At 36.4% G+C, this 15,286-nt stretch overlaps 1 protein-coding gene across 1 annotated transcript in view; it reads left to right on the top strand.

Moving 5' to 3' along the window:
* LOC139975246 (uncharacterized) overlaps positions 1–14,576 on the top strand; it is a 32,840-nt gene extending 18,264 nt beyond the window's left edge. Inside the window, exon 9 of the mRNA XM_071982995.1 lies at positions 14,179–14,576. Within this exon, the coding sequence (XP_071839096.1) occupies positions 14,179–14,561 (383 nt within the window). The 3' untranslated portion in view covers positions 14,562–14,576. The remainder of the gene's footprint in view (positions 1–14,178) is intronic.
* Positions 14,577–15,286: the final 710 nt, after the last annotated feature.

Here is a 15,286-nt window from a genome sequence, read left to right on the forward strand (position 1 = left end):
CCCACGGATGATTTTGGAGAGAAATAAAAAAGTCACGATTTTGGCCGAAATTTGAAAAAAAAACATAAGGGTATAGCCTTACCAAAAAATTGGCCGAAAATAAAAAATGTTCGATTTTCATATTTCGATGCTCGTTTTGGATTCCCAGGGCTCACAATAGCATTTTCATCTAGTTAAAAATGGAATTCTATGGGATCTTCAGCCTCTTACATTAAAAAATGATATTTGATATTTATTCATAAAATCGGTCCATTTCTCAGATTGGGGACGGGTTATGAGATGATTATCGACTGGTGGGTAATGAGAAGGGCGCCACCGATCCCACGGATGATTTTGGAGAGAAATAAAAAAGTCACGATTTTGGCCGAAATTTGAAAAAAACATAAGGGTATAGCCTTACCAAAAAATTGGCCGAAAATAAAAAATGTTCGATTTTCATATTTCGATGCTCGTTTTGGATTCCCAGGGCTCACAATAGCATTTTCATCTAGTTAAAAGTGGAATTCTATGGGATCTTTAGCCTCTTACATTAAAAAATGATATTTCATATTTATTCATAAAATCGGTCCATTTCTCAGATTGGGGACGGATTATGAGATGATTATCGACTGGTGGGTTATCAGAAGGGCGCCACCGATCCCACGGATGATTTTGGAGAGAAATAAAAAAGTCACGATTTTGGCCGAAATTTGAAAAAAACATAAGGGTATAGCCTTACCAAAAAATTGGCCGAAAATAAAAAATGTTCGATTTTCATATTTCGATGCTCGTTTTGGATTCCCAGGGCTCACAATAGCATTTTCATCTAGTTAAAAATGGAATTCTATGGGATCTTCAGCCTCAAACATTAAAAATACATATTTCATATTTTTTCATAAAATCGGTCCATTTCTCAGATTGGGGACGGATTATGAGATGATTATCGACTGGTGGGTAATCAGAAGGGCGCCACCGATCCCACGGATGATTTTGGAGAGAAATAAAAAAGTCACGATTTTGGCCGAAATTTGAAAAAAACATAAGGGTATAGCCTTACCAAAAAATTGGCCGAAAATAAAAAATGTTCGATTTTCATATTTCGATGCTCGTTTTGGATTCCCAGGGCTCTCAATAGCATTTTCATCTAGTTAAAAGTGGAATTCTATGGGATCTTTAGCCTCTTACATTAAAAAATGATATTTCATATTTATTCATAAAATCGGTCCATTTCTCAGATTGGGGACGGATTATGAGATGATTATCGACTGGTGGGTTATCAGAAGGGCGCCACCGATCCCACGGATGATTTTGGAGAGAAATAAAAAAGTCACGATTTTGGCCGAAATTTGAAAAAAAACATAAGGGTATAGCCTTACCAAAAAATTGGCCGAAAATAAAAATGTTCGATTTTCATATTTCGATGCTCGTTTTGGATTCCAAGAACTCACAATAGCATTTTCATTGAGTGAAAAGTGGCATAATATGGAATCTTCAGCCTCTAAACATTAAAAAATCATATTTCATATTTATTCATAAAGTCGGTCCATTTCTCAGATTGGGGACGGATTATGAGATGATTATCGACTGGTGGATTATCAGAAGGGCGCCACCGATCCCACGGATGATTTTGGAGAGAAATAAAAAAGTCACGATTTTGGCCGAAATTTGAAAAAAACATAAGGGTATAGCCTTACCAAAAAATTGGCCGAAAATAAAAAATGTTCGATTTTCATATTTCGATGCTCGTTTTGGATTCCCAGGGCTCACAATAGCATTTTCATCTAGTTAAAAATGGAATTCTATGGAATCTTCAGCCTCAAAAATTAAAAATACATATTTCATATTTATTCATAAAATCGGTCCATTTCTCAGATTGGGGACGGATTATGAGATGATTATCGACTGGTGGGTTATCAGAAGGGCGCCACCGATCCCACGGATGATTTTGGAGAGAAATAAAAAAGTCACGATTTTGGCCGAAATTTGAAAAAAAACATAAGGGTATAGCCTTACCAAAAAATTGGCCGAAAATAAAAATGTTCGATTTTCATATTTCGATGCTCGTTTTGGATTCCAAGAACTCACAATAGCATTTTCATTGAGTGAAAAGTGGCATAATATGGAATCTTCAGCCTCTAAACATTAAAAAATCATATTTCATATTTATTCATAAAGTCGGTCCATTTCTCAGATTGGGGACGGATTATGAGATGATTATCGACTGGTGGATTATCAGAAGGGCGCCACCGATCCCACGGATGATTTTGGAGAGAAATAAAAAAGTCACGATTTTGGCCGAAATTTGAAAAAAACATAAGGGTATAGCCTTACCAAAAAATTGGCCGAAAATAAAAAATGTTCGATTTTCATATTTCGATGCTCGTTTTGGATTCCCAGGGCTCACAATAGCATTTTCATCTAGTTAAAAATGGAATTCTATGGGATCTTCAGCCTCTTACATTAAAAAATGATATTTCATATTTATTCATAAAATCGGTCCATTTCTCAGATTGGGGACGGGTTATGAGATGATTATCGACTGGTGGGTAATGAGAAGGGCGCCACCGATCCCACGGATGATTTTGGAGAGAAATAAAAAAGTCACGATTTTGGCCGAAATTTGAAAAAAACATAAGGGTATAGCCTTACCCAAAAAATTGGCCAAAAATAAAAAATGTTCGATTTTCATATTTCGATGCTCGTTTTGGATTCCGAGGGCTCACAATAGCATTTTCATCTAGTTAAAAATGGAATTCTATGGGATCTTCAGCCTCAAAAATTAAAAATACATATTTCATATTTATTCATAAAATCGGTCCATTTCTCAGATTGGGGACGGATTATGAGATGATTATCGACTGGTGGGTTATCAGAAGGGCGCCACCGATCCCACGGATGATTTTGGAGAGAAATAAAAAAGTCACGATTTTGGCCGAAATTTGAAAAAAACATAAGGGTATAGCCTTACCCAAAAATTGGCCGAAAATAAAAAATGTTCGATTTTCATATTTCGATGCTCGTTTTGGATTCCCAGGGCTCACAATAGCATTTTCATCTAGTTAAAAATGGAATTCTATGGGATCTTCAGCCTCTTACATTAAAAAATGATATTTCATATTTATTCATAAAATCGGTCCATTTCTCGGATTGGGGACGGATTATGAGATGATTGTCGACTGGTGGGTTATCAGAAGGGCGCCACCGATCCCACGGATGATTTTGGAGAGAAATAAAAAAGTCACGATTTTGGCCGAAATTTGAAAAAAACATAAGGGTATAAGCCTTACCAAAAAATTGGCCGAAAATGAAAAATGTTCGATTTTCATATTTCGATGCTCGTTTTGGATTCCCAGGGCTCACAATAGCATTTTCATCTAGTTAAAAATGGAATTCTATGGGATCTTCAGCCTCAAAAATTAAAAATACATATTTCATATTTATTCATAAAATCGGTCCATTTCTCAGATTGGGGACGGATTATGAGATGATTATCGACTGGTGGGTTATCAGAAGGGCGCCACCGATCACACGGATGATTTTGGAGAGAAATAAAAAAGTCACGATTTTGGCCGAAATTTGAAAAAAAAACATAAGGGTATAGCCTTACCAAAAAATTGGCCGAAAATAAAAATGTTCGATTTTCATATTTCGATGCTCGTTTTGGATTCCAAGAACTCACAATAGCATTTTCATTGAGTGAAAAGTGGCATAATATGGAATCTTCAGCCTCTAAACATTAAAAAATCATATTTCATATTTATTCATAAAGTCGGTCCATTTCTCAGATTGGGGACGGATTATGAGATGATTATCGACTGGTGGATTATCAGAAGGGCGCCACCGATCCCACGGATGATTTTGGAGAGAAATAAAAAAGTCACGATTTTGGCCGAAATTTGAAAAAAACATAAGGGTATAGCCTTACCAAAAAATTGGCCGAAAATAAAAAATGTTCGATTTTCATATTTCGATGCTCGTTTTGGATTCCCAGGGCTCACAATAGCATTTTCATCTAGTTAAAAATGGAATTCTATGGGATCTTTAGCCTCTTACATTAAAAAATGATATTTCATATTTATTCATAAAATCGGTCCATTTCTCAAATTGGGGACGGATTATGAGATGATTATCGACTGGTGGGTTATCAGAAGGGCGCCACCGATCCCACGGATGATTTTGGAGAGAAATAAAAAAGTCACGATTTTGGCAGAAATTTGAAAAAAACATAAGAGTATAGCATTACCAAAAAATTGGCCAAAAACAAAAAACGTTCGATTTTCATATTTCGATGCTCGTTTTGGATTCCCAGGGCTCACAATAGCATTTTCATCTAGTTAAAAATGGAATTCTATGGGATCTTTGCCTCTTACATTAAAAAATGATATTTCATATTTATTCTTAAAGTCGGTCCATTTCTCAAATTGGGGACGGATTATGAGATGATTATCGACTGGTGGGTTATCAGAAGGGCGCCACCGATCCCACGGATGATTTTGGAGAGAAATAAAAAAGTCACGATTTTGGCCGAAATTTGAAAAAAAACATAAGGGCCTTACCAAAAAATTGGCCGAAAATAAAAAATGTTCGATTTTCATATTTCGATGCTCGTTTTGGATTCCCAGGGCTCACAATAGCATTTTCATCTAGTTAAAAATGGAATTCTATGTGATCTTCAGCCTCAAAAATTAAAAATACATAGTTCATATTTATTCATAAAATCGGTCCATTTCTCAGATTGGGGACGGATTATGAGATGATTATCGACTGGTGGGTTATCAGAAGGGCGCCACCGATCCCACGGATGATTTTGGAGAGAAATAAAAAAGTCACGATTTTGGCCGAAATTTGAAAAAAACATAAGGGTATAGCCTTACCAAAAAATTGGCCGAAAATAAAAAATGTTCGATTTTCATATTTCGATGCTCGTTTTGGATTCCCAGGGCTCACAATAGCATTTTCATGTAGTTAAAAATGGAATTCTATGGGATCTTCAGCCTCAAAAATTAAAAATACATATTTCATATTTATTCATAAAATCGGTCCATTTCTCAGATTGGGGACGGATTATGAGATGATTATCGACTGGTGGGTTATCAGAAGGGCGCCACCGATCCCACGGATGATTTTGGAGAGAAATAAAAAAGTCACGATTTTGGCCGAAATTTGAAAAAAAACATAAGGGTATAGCCTTACCAAAAAATTGGCCGAAAATAAAAATGTTCGATTTTCATATTTCGATGCTCGTTTTGGATTCCAAGAACTCACAATAGCATTTTCATTGAGTGAAAAGTGGCATAATATGGAATCTTCAGCCTCTAAACATTAAAAAATCATATTTCATATTTATTCATAAAGTCGGTCCATTTCTCAGATTGGGGACGGATTATGAGATGATTATCGACTGGTGGATTATCAGAAGGGCGCCACCGATCCCACGGATGATTTTGGAGAGAAATAAAAAAGTCACGATTTTGGCCGAAATTTGAAAAAAAACATAAGGGTATAGCCTTACCAAAAAATTGGCCGAGAATAAAAAATGTTCGATTTTCATATTTCGATGCTCGTTTTGGATTCCCAGGGCTCACAATAGCATTTTCATCTAGTTAAAAATGGAATTCTATGGGATCTTCAGCCTCTTACATTAAAAAATGATATTTCATATTTATTCATAAAATCGGTCCATTTCTCAGATTGGGGACGGATTATGAGATGATTATCGACTGGTGGGTTATCAGAAGGGCGCCACCGATCCCACGGATGATTTTGGAGAGAAATAAAAAAGTCACGATTTTGGCCGAAATTTGAAAAAAACATAAGGGTATAGCCTTACCCAAAAATTGGCCGAAAATAAAAAATGTTCGATTTTCATATTTCGATGCTCGTTTTGGATTCCCAGGGCTCACAATAGCATTTTCATCTAGTTAAAAATGGAATTCTATGGGATCTTTAGCCTCTTACATTTAAAAATGATATTTCATATTTATTCATAAAATCGGTCCATTTCTCAAATTGGGGACGGATTATGAGATGATTATCGACTGGTGGGTTATCAGAAGGGCGCCACCGATCCCACGGATGATTTTGGAGAGAAATAAAAAAGTCACGATTTTGGCCGAAATTTGAAAAAAACATAAGGGTATAGCATTACCAAAAAATTGGCCAAAAACAAAAAACGTTCGATTTTCATATTTCGATGCTCGTTTTGGATTCCCAGGGCTCACAATAGCATTTTCATCTAGTTAAAAATGGAATTCTATGGGATCTTTAGCCTCTTACATTAAAAAATGATATTTCATATTTATTCATAAAGTCGGTCCATTTCTCAAATTGGGGACGGATTATGAGATGATTATCGACTGGTGGGTTATCAGAAGGGCGCCACCGATCCCACGGATGATTTTGGAGAGAAATAAAAAAGTCACGATTTTGGCCGAAATTTGAAAAAAAAACTTAAGGGCCTTACCAAAAAATTGGCCGAAAATAAAAAATGTTCGATTTTCATATTTCGATGCTCGTTTTGGATTCCCAGGGCTCAAAATAGCATTTTCATCTAGTTAAAAATGGAATTTTATGGGATCTTCAGCCTCAAACATTAAAAATACATATTTCATATTTTTTCATAAAATCGGTCCATTTCTCAGATTGGGGACGGATTATGAGATTATTATCGACTGGTGGATTATCAGAAGGGCGCCACCGATCCCACGGATGATTTTGGAGAGAAATAAAAAAGTCACGATTTTGGCCGAAATTTGAAAAAAACATAAGGGTATAGCCTTACCAAAAAATTGGCCGAAAATAAAAAATGTTCGATTTTCATATTTCGATGCTCGTTTTGGATTCCCAGGGCTCACAATAGCATTTTCATCTAGTTAAAAATGGAATTCTATGGGATCTTCAGCCTCAAACATTAAAAATACATATTTCATATTTTTTCATAAAATCGGTCCATTTCTCAGATTGGGGACGGATTATGAGATTATTATCGACTGGCGGGTAATCAGAAGGGCGCCACCGATCACACGGATGATTTTGGAGAGAAATAAAAAAGTCACGATTTTGGCCGAAATTTGAAAAAAAACATAAGGGTATAGCCTTACCAAAAAATTGGCCGAAAACAAAAATTGTTCGATTTTCATATTTCGATGCTCGTTTTGGATTCCCAGGGCTCACAATAGCATTTTCATCTAGTTAAAAATGGAATTCTATGAGATCTTCAGTCTCAAACATTAAAAATACATATTTCATATTTTTTCATAAAATCGGTCCATTTCTCAAATTGGGGACGGATTATGAGATGATTATCGACTGGTGGGTTATCAGAAGGGCGCCACCGATCCCACGGATGATTTTGGAGAGAAATAAAAAAGTCACGATTTTGGCCGAAATTTGAAAAAAACATAAGGGTATAGCCCTACCAAAAAATTGGCCGAAAATAAAAAATGTTCGATTTTCATATTTCGATGCTCGTTTTGGATTCCCAGGGCTCACAATAGCATTTTCATCTAGTTAAAAATGGAATTCTATGGGATCTTCAGCCTCAAACATTAAAAATACATATTTCATATTTTTTCATAAAATCGGTCCATTTCTCAGATTGGGGACGGATTATGAGATGATTATCGACTGGTGGGTTATCAGAAGGGCGCCACCGATCCCACGGATGATTTTGGAGAGAAATAAAAAAGTCACGATTTTGGCCGAAATTTGAAAAAAACATAAGGGTATAGCCTTACCAAAAAATTGGCCGAAAATAAAAAATGTTCGATTTTCATATTTCGATGCTCGTTTTGGATTCCCAGGGCTCACAATAGCATTTTCATCTAGTCAAAAATGGAATTCTATGGGATCTTCAGCCTCTTACATTAAAAAATGATATTTCATATTTATTCATAAAATCGGTCCATTTCTCAGATTGGGGACGGATTATGAGATGATTATCGACTGGTGGGTTATCAGAAGGGCGCCACCGATCCCACGGATGATTTTGGAGAGAAATAAAAAAGTCACGATTTTGGCCGAAATTTGAAAAAAACATAAGGGTATAGCCTTACCAAAAAATTGGCCGAAAATAAAAAATGTTCGATTTTCATATTTCGATGCTCGTTTTGGATTCCCAGGGCTCACAATAGCATTTTCATCTAGTTAAAAATGGAATTCTATGGGATCTTTAGCCTCTTACATTAAAAAATGATATTTCATATTTATTCATAAAATCGGTCCATTTCTCAAATTGGGGACGGATTATGAGATGATTATCGACTGGTGGGTTATCAGAAGGGCGCCACCGATCCCACGGATGATTTTGGAGAGAAATAAAAAAGTCACGATTTTGGCCGAAATTTGAAAAAAACATAAGGGTATAGCCTTACCAAAAAATTGGCCGAAAACAAAAATTGTTCGATTTTCATATTTCGATGCTCGTTTTGGATTCCCAGGGCTCACAATAGCATTTTCATCTAGTTAAAAATGGAATTCTATGAGATCTTCAGTCTCAAACATTAAAAATACATATTTCATATTTTTTCATAAAATCGGTCCATTTCTCAAATTGGGGACGGATTATGAGATGATTATCGACTGGTGGGTTATCAGAAGGGCGCCACCGATCCCACGGATGATTTTGGAGAGAAATAAAAAAGTCACGATTTTGGCCGAAATTTGAAAAAAACATAAGGGTATAGCCTTACCAAAAAATTGGCCGAAAATAAAAAATGTTCGATTTTCATATTTCGATGCTCGTTTTGGATTCCCAGGGCTCACAATAGCATTTTCATCTAGTTAAAAATGGAATTCTATGGGATCTTCAGCCTCAAACATTAAAAATACATATTTCATATTTTTTCATAAAATCGGTCCATTTCTCAGATTGGGGACGGATTATGAGATGATTATCGACTGGTGGGTTATCAGAAGGGCGCCACCGATCCCACGGATGATTTTGGAGAGAAATAAAAAAGTCACGATTTTGGCCGAAATTTGAAAAAAACATAAGGGTATAGCCTTACCAAAAAATTGGCCGAAAATAAAAAATGTTCGATTTTCATATTTCGATGCTCGTTTTGGATTCCCAGGGCTCACAATAGCATTTTCATCTAGTTAAAAATGGAATTCTATGGGATCTTCAGTCTCAAACATTAAAAATACATATTTCATATTTTTTCATAAAATCGGTCCATTTCTCAGATTGGGGACGGATTATGAGATTATTATCGACTGGTGGGTAATCAGAAGGGCGCCACCGATCACACGGATGATTTTGGAGAGAAATAAAAAAGTCACGATTTTGGAGAGAAATAAAAAAGTCACGATTTTGGCCGAAATTTGAAAAAAACATAAGGGTATAGCCTTACCAAAAAATTGGCCGAAAACAAAAATTGTTCGATTTTCATATTTCGATGCTCGTTTTGGATTCCCAGGGCTCACAATAGCATTTTCATCTAGTTAAAAGTGGAATTCTATGGGATCTTTAGCCTCTTACATTAAAAAATGATATTTCATATTTATTCATAAAGTCGGTCCATTTCTCAGATTGGGGACGGATTATGAGATTATTATCGACTGGTGGGTAATCAGAAGGGCGCCACCGATCCCACGGATGATTTTGGAGAGAAATAAAAAAGTCACGATTTTGGCAGAAATTTGAAAAAAACATAAGGGTATAGCCTTACCAAAAAATTGGCCAAAAACAAAAAACGTTCGATTTTCATATTTCGATGCTCGTTTTGGATTCCCAGGGCTCACAATAGCATTTTCATCTAGTTAAAAATGGAATTCTATGGGATCTTTAGCCTCTTACATTAAAAAATGATATTTCATATTTATTCATAAAATCGGTCCATTTCTCAAATTGGGGACGGATTATGAGATGATTATCGACTGGTGGGTTATCAGAAGGGCGCCACCGATCCCACGGATGATTTTGGAGAGAAATAAAAAAGTCACGATTTTGGCCGAAATTTGAAAAAAACATAAGGGTATAGCCTTACCAAAAATTTGGCCAAAAACAAAAAATGTTCGATTTTCATATTTCGATGCTCGTTTTGAATTCCCAGGGCTCACAATAGCATTTTCATCTAGTTAAAAATGGAATTCTATGGGATCTTTAGCCTCTTACATTAAAAAATGATATTTCATATTTATTCATAAAATCGGTCCATTTCTCAAATTGGGGACGGATTATGAGATGATTATCGACTGGTGGGTTATCAGAAGGGCGCCACCGATCCCACGGATGATTTTGGAGAGAAATAAAAAAGTCACGATTTTGGCCGAAATTTGAAAAAAACATAAGGGTATAGCCTTACCAAAAAATTGGCCGAAAATAAAAAATGTTCGATTTTCATATTTCGATGCTCGTTTTGGATTCCCAGGGCTCACAATAGCATTTTCATCTAGTTAAAAATGGAATTCTATGGGATCTTCAGCCTCAAACATTAAAAATACATATTTCATATTTTTTCATAAAATCGGTCCATTTCTCAGATTGGGGACGGATTATGAGATTATTATCGACTGGTGGGTTATCAGAAGGGCGCCACCGATCACACGGATGATTTTGGAGAGAAATAAAAAAGTCACGATTTTGGCCGAAATTTGAAAAAAACATAAGGGCCTTACCAAAAAATTGGCCGAAAACAAAAATTGTTCGATTTTCATATTTCGATGCTCGTTTTGGATTCCCAGGGCTCACAATAGCATTTTCATCTAGTTAAAAGTGGAATTCTATGGGATCTTCAGCCTCAAACATTAAAAATACATATTTCATATTTTTTCATAAAATCGGTCCATTTCTCAGATTGGGGACGGATTATGAGATTATTATCGACTGTTGGGTAATCAGAAGGGCGCCACCGATCCCACGGATGATTTTGGAGAGAAATAAAAAAGTCACGATTTTGGCCGAAATTTGAAAAAAAACATAAGGGCCTTACCAAAAAATTGGCCGAAAATAAAAAATGTTCGATTTTCATATTTCGATGCTCGTTTTGGATTCCCAGGGCTCACAATAGCATTTTCATCTAGTTAAAAATGGAATTCTATGGGATCTTCAGCCTCAAACATTAAAAAATGATATTTCATATTTTTTCATAAAATCGGTCCATTTCTCAGATTAGGGACGGATTATGAGATTATTATCGACTGGTGGGTTATCAGAAGGGCGCCACCGATCCCACGGATGATTTTGGAGAGAAATAAAAAAGTCACGATTTTGGCCGAAATTTGAAAAAAACATAAGGGTATAGCCTTACCAAAAAATTGGCCGAAAATAAAAAATGTTCGATTTTCATATTTCGATGCTCGTTTTGGATTCCCAGGGTTAACAATAGCATTTTCATCTAGTTAAAAATGGAATTCTATGGGATCTTCAGCCTCAAACATTAAAAATACATATTTCATATTTTTTCATAAAATCGGTCCATTTCTCAGATTGGGGACGGATTATGAGATTATTATCGACTGTTGGGTAATCAGAAGGGCGCCACCGATCACACGGATGATTTTGGAGAGAAATAAAAAAGTCACGATTTTGGCCGAAATTTAAAAAAAAAACATAAGGGCCTTACCAAAAAATTGGCCGAAAATAAAAAATGTTCGATTTTCATATTTCGATGCTCGTTTTGGATTCCCAGGGCTCACAATAGCATTTTCATCTAGTTAAAAATGGAATTCTATGGGATCTTCAGCCTCAAACATTAAAAATACATATTTCATATTTTTTCATAAAATCGGTCCATTTCTCAGATTAGGGACGGATTATGAGATTATTATCGACTGGTGGGTTATCAGAAGGGCGCCACCGATCCCACGGATGATTTTGGAGAGAAATAAAAAAGTCACGATTTTGGCCGAAATTTGAAAAAAACATAAGGGTATAGCCTTACCAAAAAATTGGCCGAAAACCAAAATTGTTCGATTTTCATATTTCGATGCTCGTTTTGGATTCCCAGGGCTCACAATAGCATTTTCATCTAGTTAAAAGTGGAATTCTATGGGATCTTCAGCCTCTAAACATTAAAAAATGATATTACATTTTTATTCATAAAGTCGGTCCATTTCTCAGATTGGGAACGGATTATGAGATTATCGACTGGTGGATTATCAGAAGGGCGCCACCGATCCCACGGATGATTTTGGAGAGAAATAAGAAAGTCACGATTTTGGTCGAAATTTGAAAAAAACATAAGGGTATAGCCTTACCCAAAAATTGGCCGAAAATAAAAATGTTCGATTTTCATATTTCGATGCTCGTTTTGGATTCCAAGAACTCACAATAGCAATTTCATGGAGTTAAAAGTGGCATTCTATGTAATCTTCAGCCTCTAAACATTAAAAAATGATATTTCATATTTATTCAAAAAATCGGTCCATTTCTCAGATTAGGGATGGATTATGAGATGATTATCGACTGGCGGGTAATCAGAAGGGCGCCACCGATCCCACGGATGATTTTGGAGAGAGAAATAAAAAAGTCACGATTTTGGTCGAAATTTGAAAAAAACATAAGGGTAAAACTTTACCAAAAAATTGGCCGAAAATAAAAATGTTCGATTTTCATATTTCGATGCTCGTTTTGGATTCCAAGAACTCACAATAGCAATTTCATGGAGTTAAAAGTGGCATTCTTTGGAATCTTCAGCCTCTAAACATTAAAAAATGATATTTCATATTTATTCATAAAATCGGTCCATTTCTCAGATTAGGGGTGGATTATCGACTGGCGAGTAATCAGAAGGGCGCCATCGATCCCACGGATGAATTTGGAGAGAAATAAAAAAGTCACGATTTTGGTCGAAATTTGAAAAAAACATAAGGCCTTACCAAAAGCCTTAAAGCCTTACCAAAAAATTGGCCGAAAATAAAAAAATGTTCGATTTTCATATTTCGATGCTCGTTTTGGATTCCCAGGGCTTACAATAGCATTTTCATGGAGTTAAATGTGGCATTCTATGGGATCTTCAGCCTCTAAACATTAAAAAATGATATTTCATATTTATTCATAAAGTCGGTCCATTTCTCAGATTAGGGATGGATTATGAGATGATCATCGACTGGCTGGTAATCAAGGGCGGCGGAAGCACTTTTAATCTGGGGGGGGGGGGGGGCACCGACATCAAAGGGCACTTTGCAGAAATTCGATTGGACTGATGTTGCCTTATATTTAGTACCCTTTATAATGCAAACTAGCACTGCAATATCCAATGTGCAAATTGGAAAACAAGGACCAAGTTTGTTTTTTTCAGACAAAATGAGGTGAAATCATGCTAGTTGCTAATGTAGGGATCTTCCGAATAAGAGTTTATTTCTTGTTAATATAACAATAATAACAAATTCTTTCCATTCGAAATAGCTTTGAGTTTGACCCACAGAAATTCATTAAAAGTCAGGGTCGTAGCCAGGATTTGCAAAGTTGTATGCACGACTATCTGAGCGGAGCGCCACCATCGGTTGGCGCGGAGCGTACAAGAAAAATGTTGGTTTTACAAACCCATCAGATGGCTGGAAACGGCCCTTCCCGAGTGTTCATTCTGGTTCCCTGGCCTCTTGCTAACTTGAGACACGTCAATTTTTATGTAGAAAAAGGGCACATTTTTAACCTGAGGAAAAGTGGGGGGCATGTTCCCTCTGTGCCACCCCCCCGGTTCCGCCGCCCTTGCAAGGGCGCCACCGATCAAACGGATGATTTTGGAGAGAAATAAAGAAAGGTCTTAACCTAAGACTGACCTTATGAAGAAGTCTAGTGTTGGGGATGAGACAAGGTAAGCCTTAACTTAAGACTGACCTTGTGTAGAAGTCTAGTGATGATGAGACAAGGTAAGTCTTAAATTAAGACTGACCTTATGTAGAAGTCTAGTGATGGTGATGATGAATCAGATGGTAAGTCTTAAATTAAAACCATTTGCCTGGCTTGTCCCACTAAGGTTTGCCCCTCCACACACCCAAATAGCGCTTTACAACAATGGTTTCATACACATGAGCCAATGTGATAATTTTACTCACTTGGGAAGCTGAACCTGCAACTTTGCTGGTCTTAATACTGTACTGTCTATGGTACTTGGTAACCAAGGTATTTGGACCAAATATTAATGAACAATTGTGATGGTGATAATGAGATAAAAGGTAAGTCTTAATTTAAGACTTACTTTAGGTAGAAAGTAATGCTGAAACTAATTTCAAATTTTTCTTTCTTCTTGGTAGATATCATAAATGGCATGAATAGTTTACAATTCAAGGGAGACCCCCCTCTACCGGGGCCAGTCGTTGAATACGGCCGTTTGCCGTACTCGCCCCGTCTTTCTCGTCGAAGAACACGAAGTCCTACCGGGTTAAGAGCGCGGTCAGCCAGCCCCAGGGGTCGTCTAGATATATCAGGTCAGATAAGGAGGAGAGTGCAGAGAGCCTTTGAGAATGAATATGTGAGTCATTCTTGTCATTATGTCATATCCACAGACCACAGCGGAGACCAAAAAAATATGTCTGTGATAATTTCATACAGCAATCGAAAACTGATGAATGTGCAGTTTAAATGGATAAGTTTATATTGGATAAGATATAGATATACAACATGCTCTTATGGATAGTAGAAATGAGCACAAGATATTTTGAAGAATCCTAGGATCCAAGTTGGTTTCTACCAGTATGCAGCGATCATTTTTCGATAAAGAAGCGTTAATTCTGAATCCCATTAATGCTGTGAATTCTGAATGCAGGGACCGCCGCAAAAAGGAAATGATCCGATGTTAGCATGTTGTATTATGTTGTACCTGGTATTATGTTGTACATGGTATTATGTTTAAGTATGTTGTATATTGTATTACGTTGTATCATGTTGATATCTGCAGGTGACATCATCTGAGGGGTCAGAGATATCATCCGTGACATCTGATGAAGCCATGGATTCGCTGAGAGTGACTGTGCTGACATTCCCCACGTAGGAGATATATTAATTACTGAGAACTTTGAGGTTGACTTCTTACATTTTATGTTATGTATGTGTATTGTTTATTATATAGAAGTGACATCATGTGAGGGGAAGGGGGGCAGCTGAAAATTGAATTTTTCAATTTTCAGCTGTCGTTTCCGGTAAGTCGTAGGAAAATAGAGGCTATTCCTTTTAGTTAATGGGTCATTCCGTGTCAAATAACACATGGCTGTTGTGGACCCTCTTCAAATGCTGACATCTTCTTGCATGATTAGAGCATTTAGATACCGTAGTACCTTTAGAACCTACTACTTAGAACCTAATACCTTTAGAACAATCCTAATACCTTTCTATTTAGAGAGGCACATAGAATGGAAATTAAAA

This window comes from Apostichopus japonicus, chromosome 2 (genome assembly GCF_037975245.1).
Source record: "Apostichopus japonicus isolate 1M-3 chromosome 2, ASM3797524v1, whole genome shotgun sequence".
Taxonomy (NCBI): Eukaryota; Metazoa; Echinodermata; class Holothuroidea; order Aspidochirotida; family Stichopodidae; genus Apostichopus; species Apostichopus japonicus.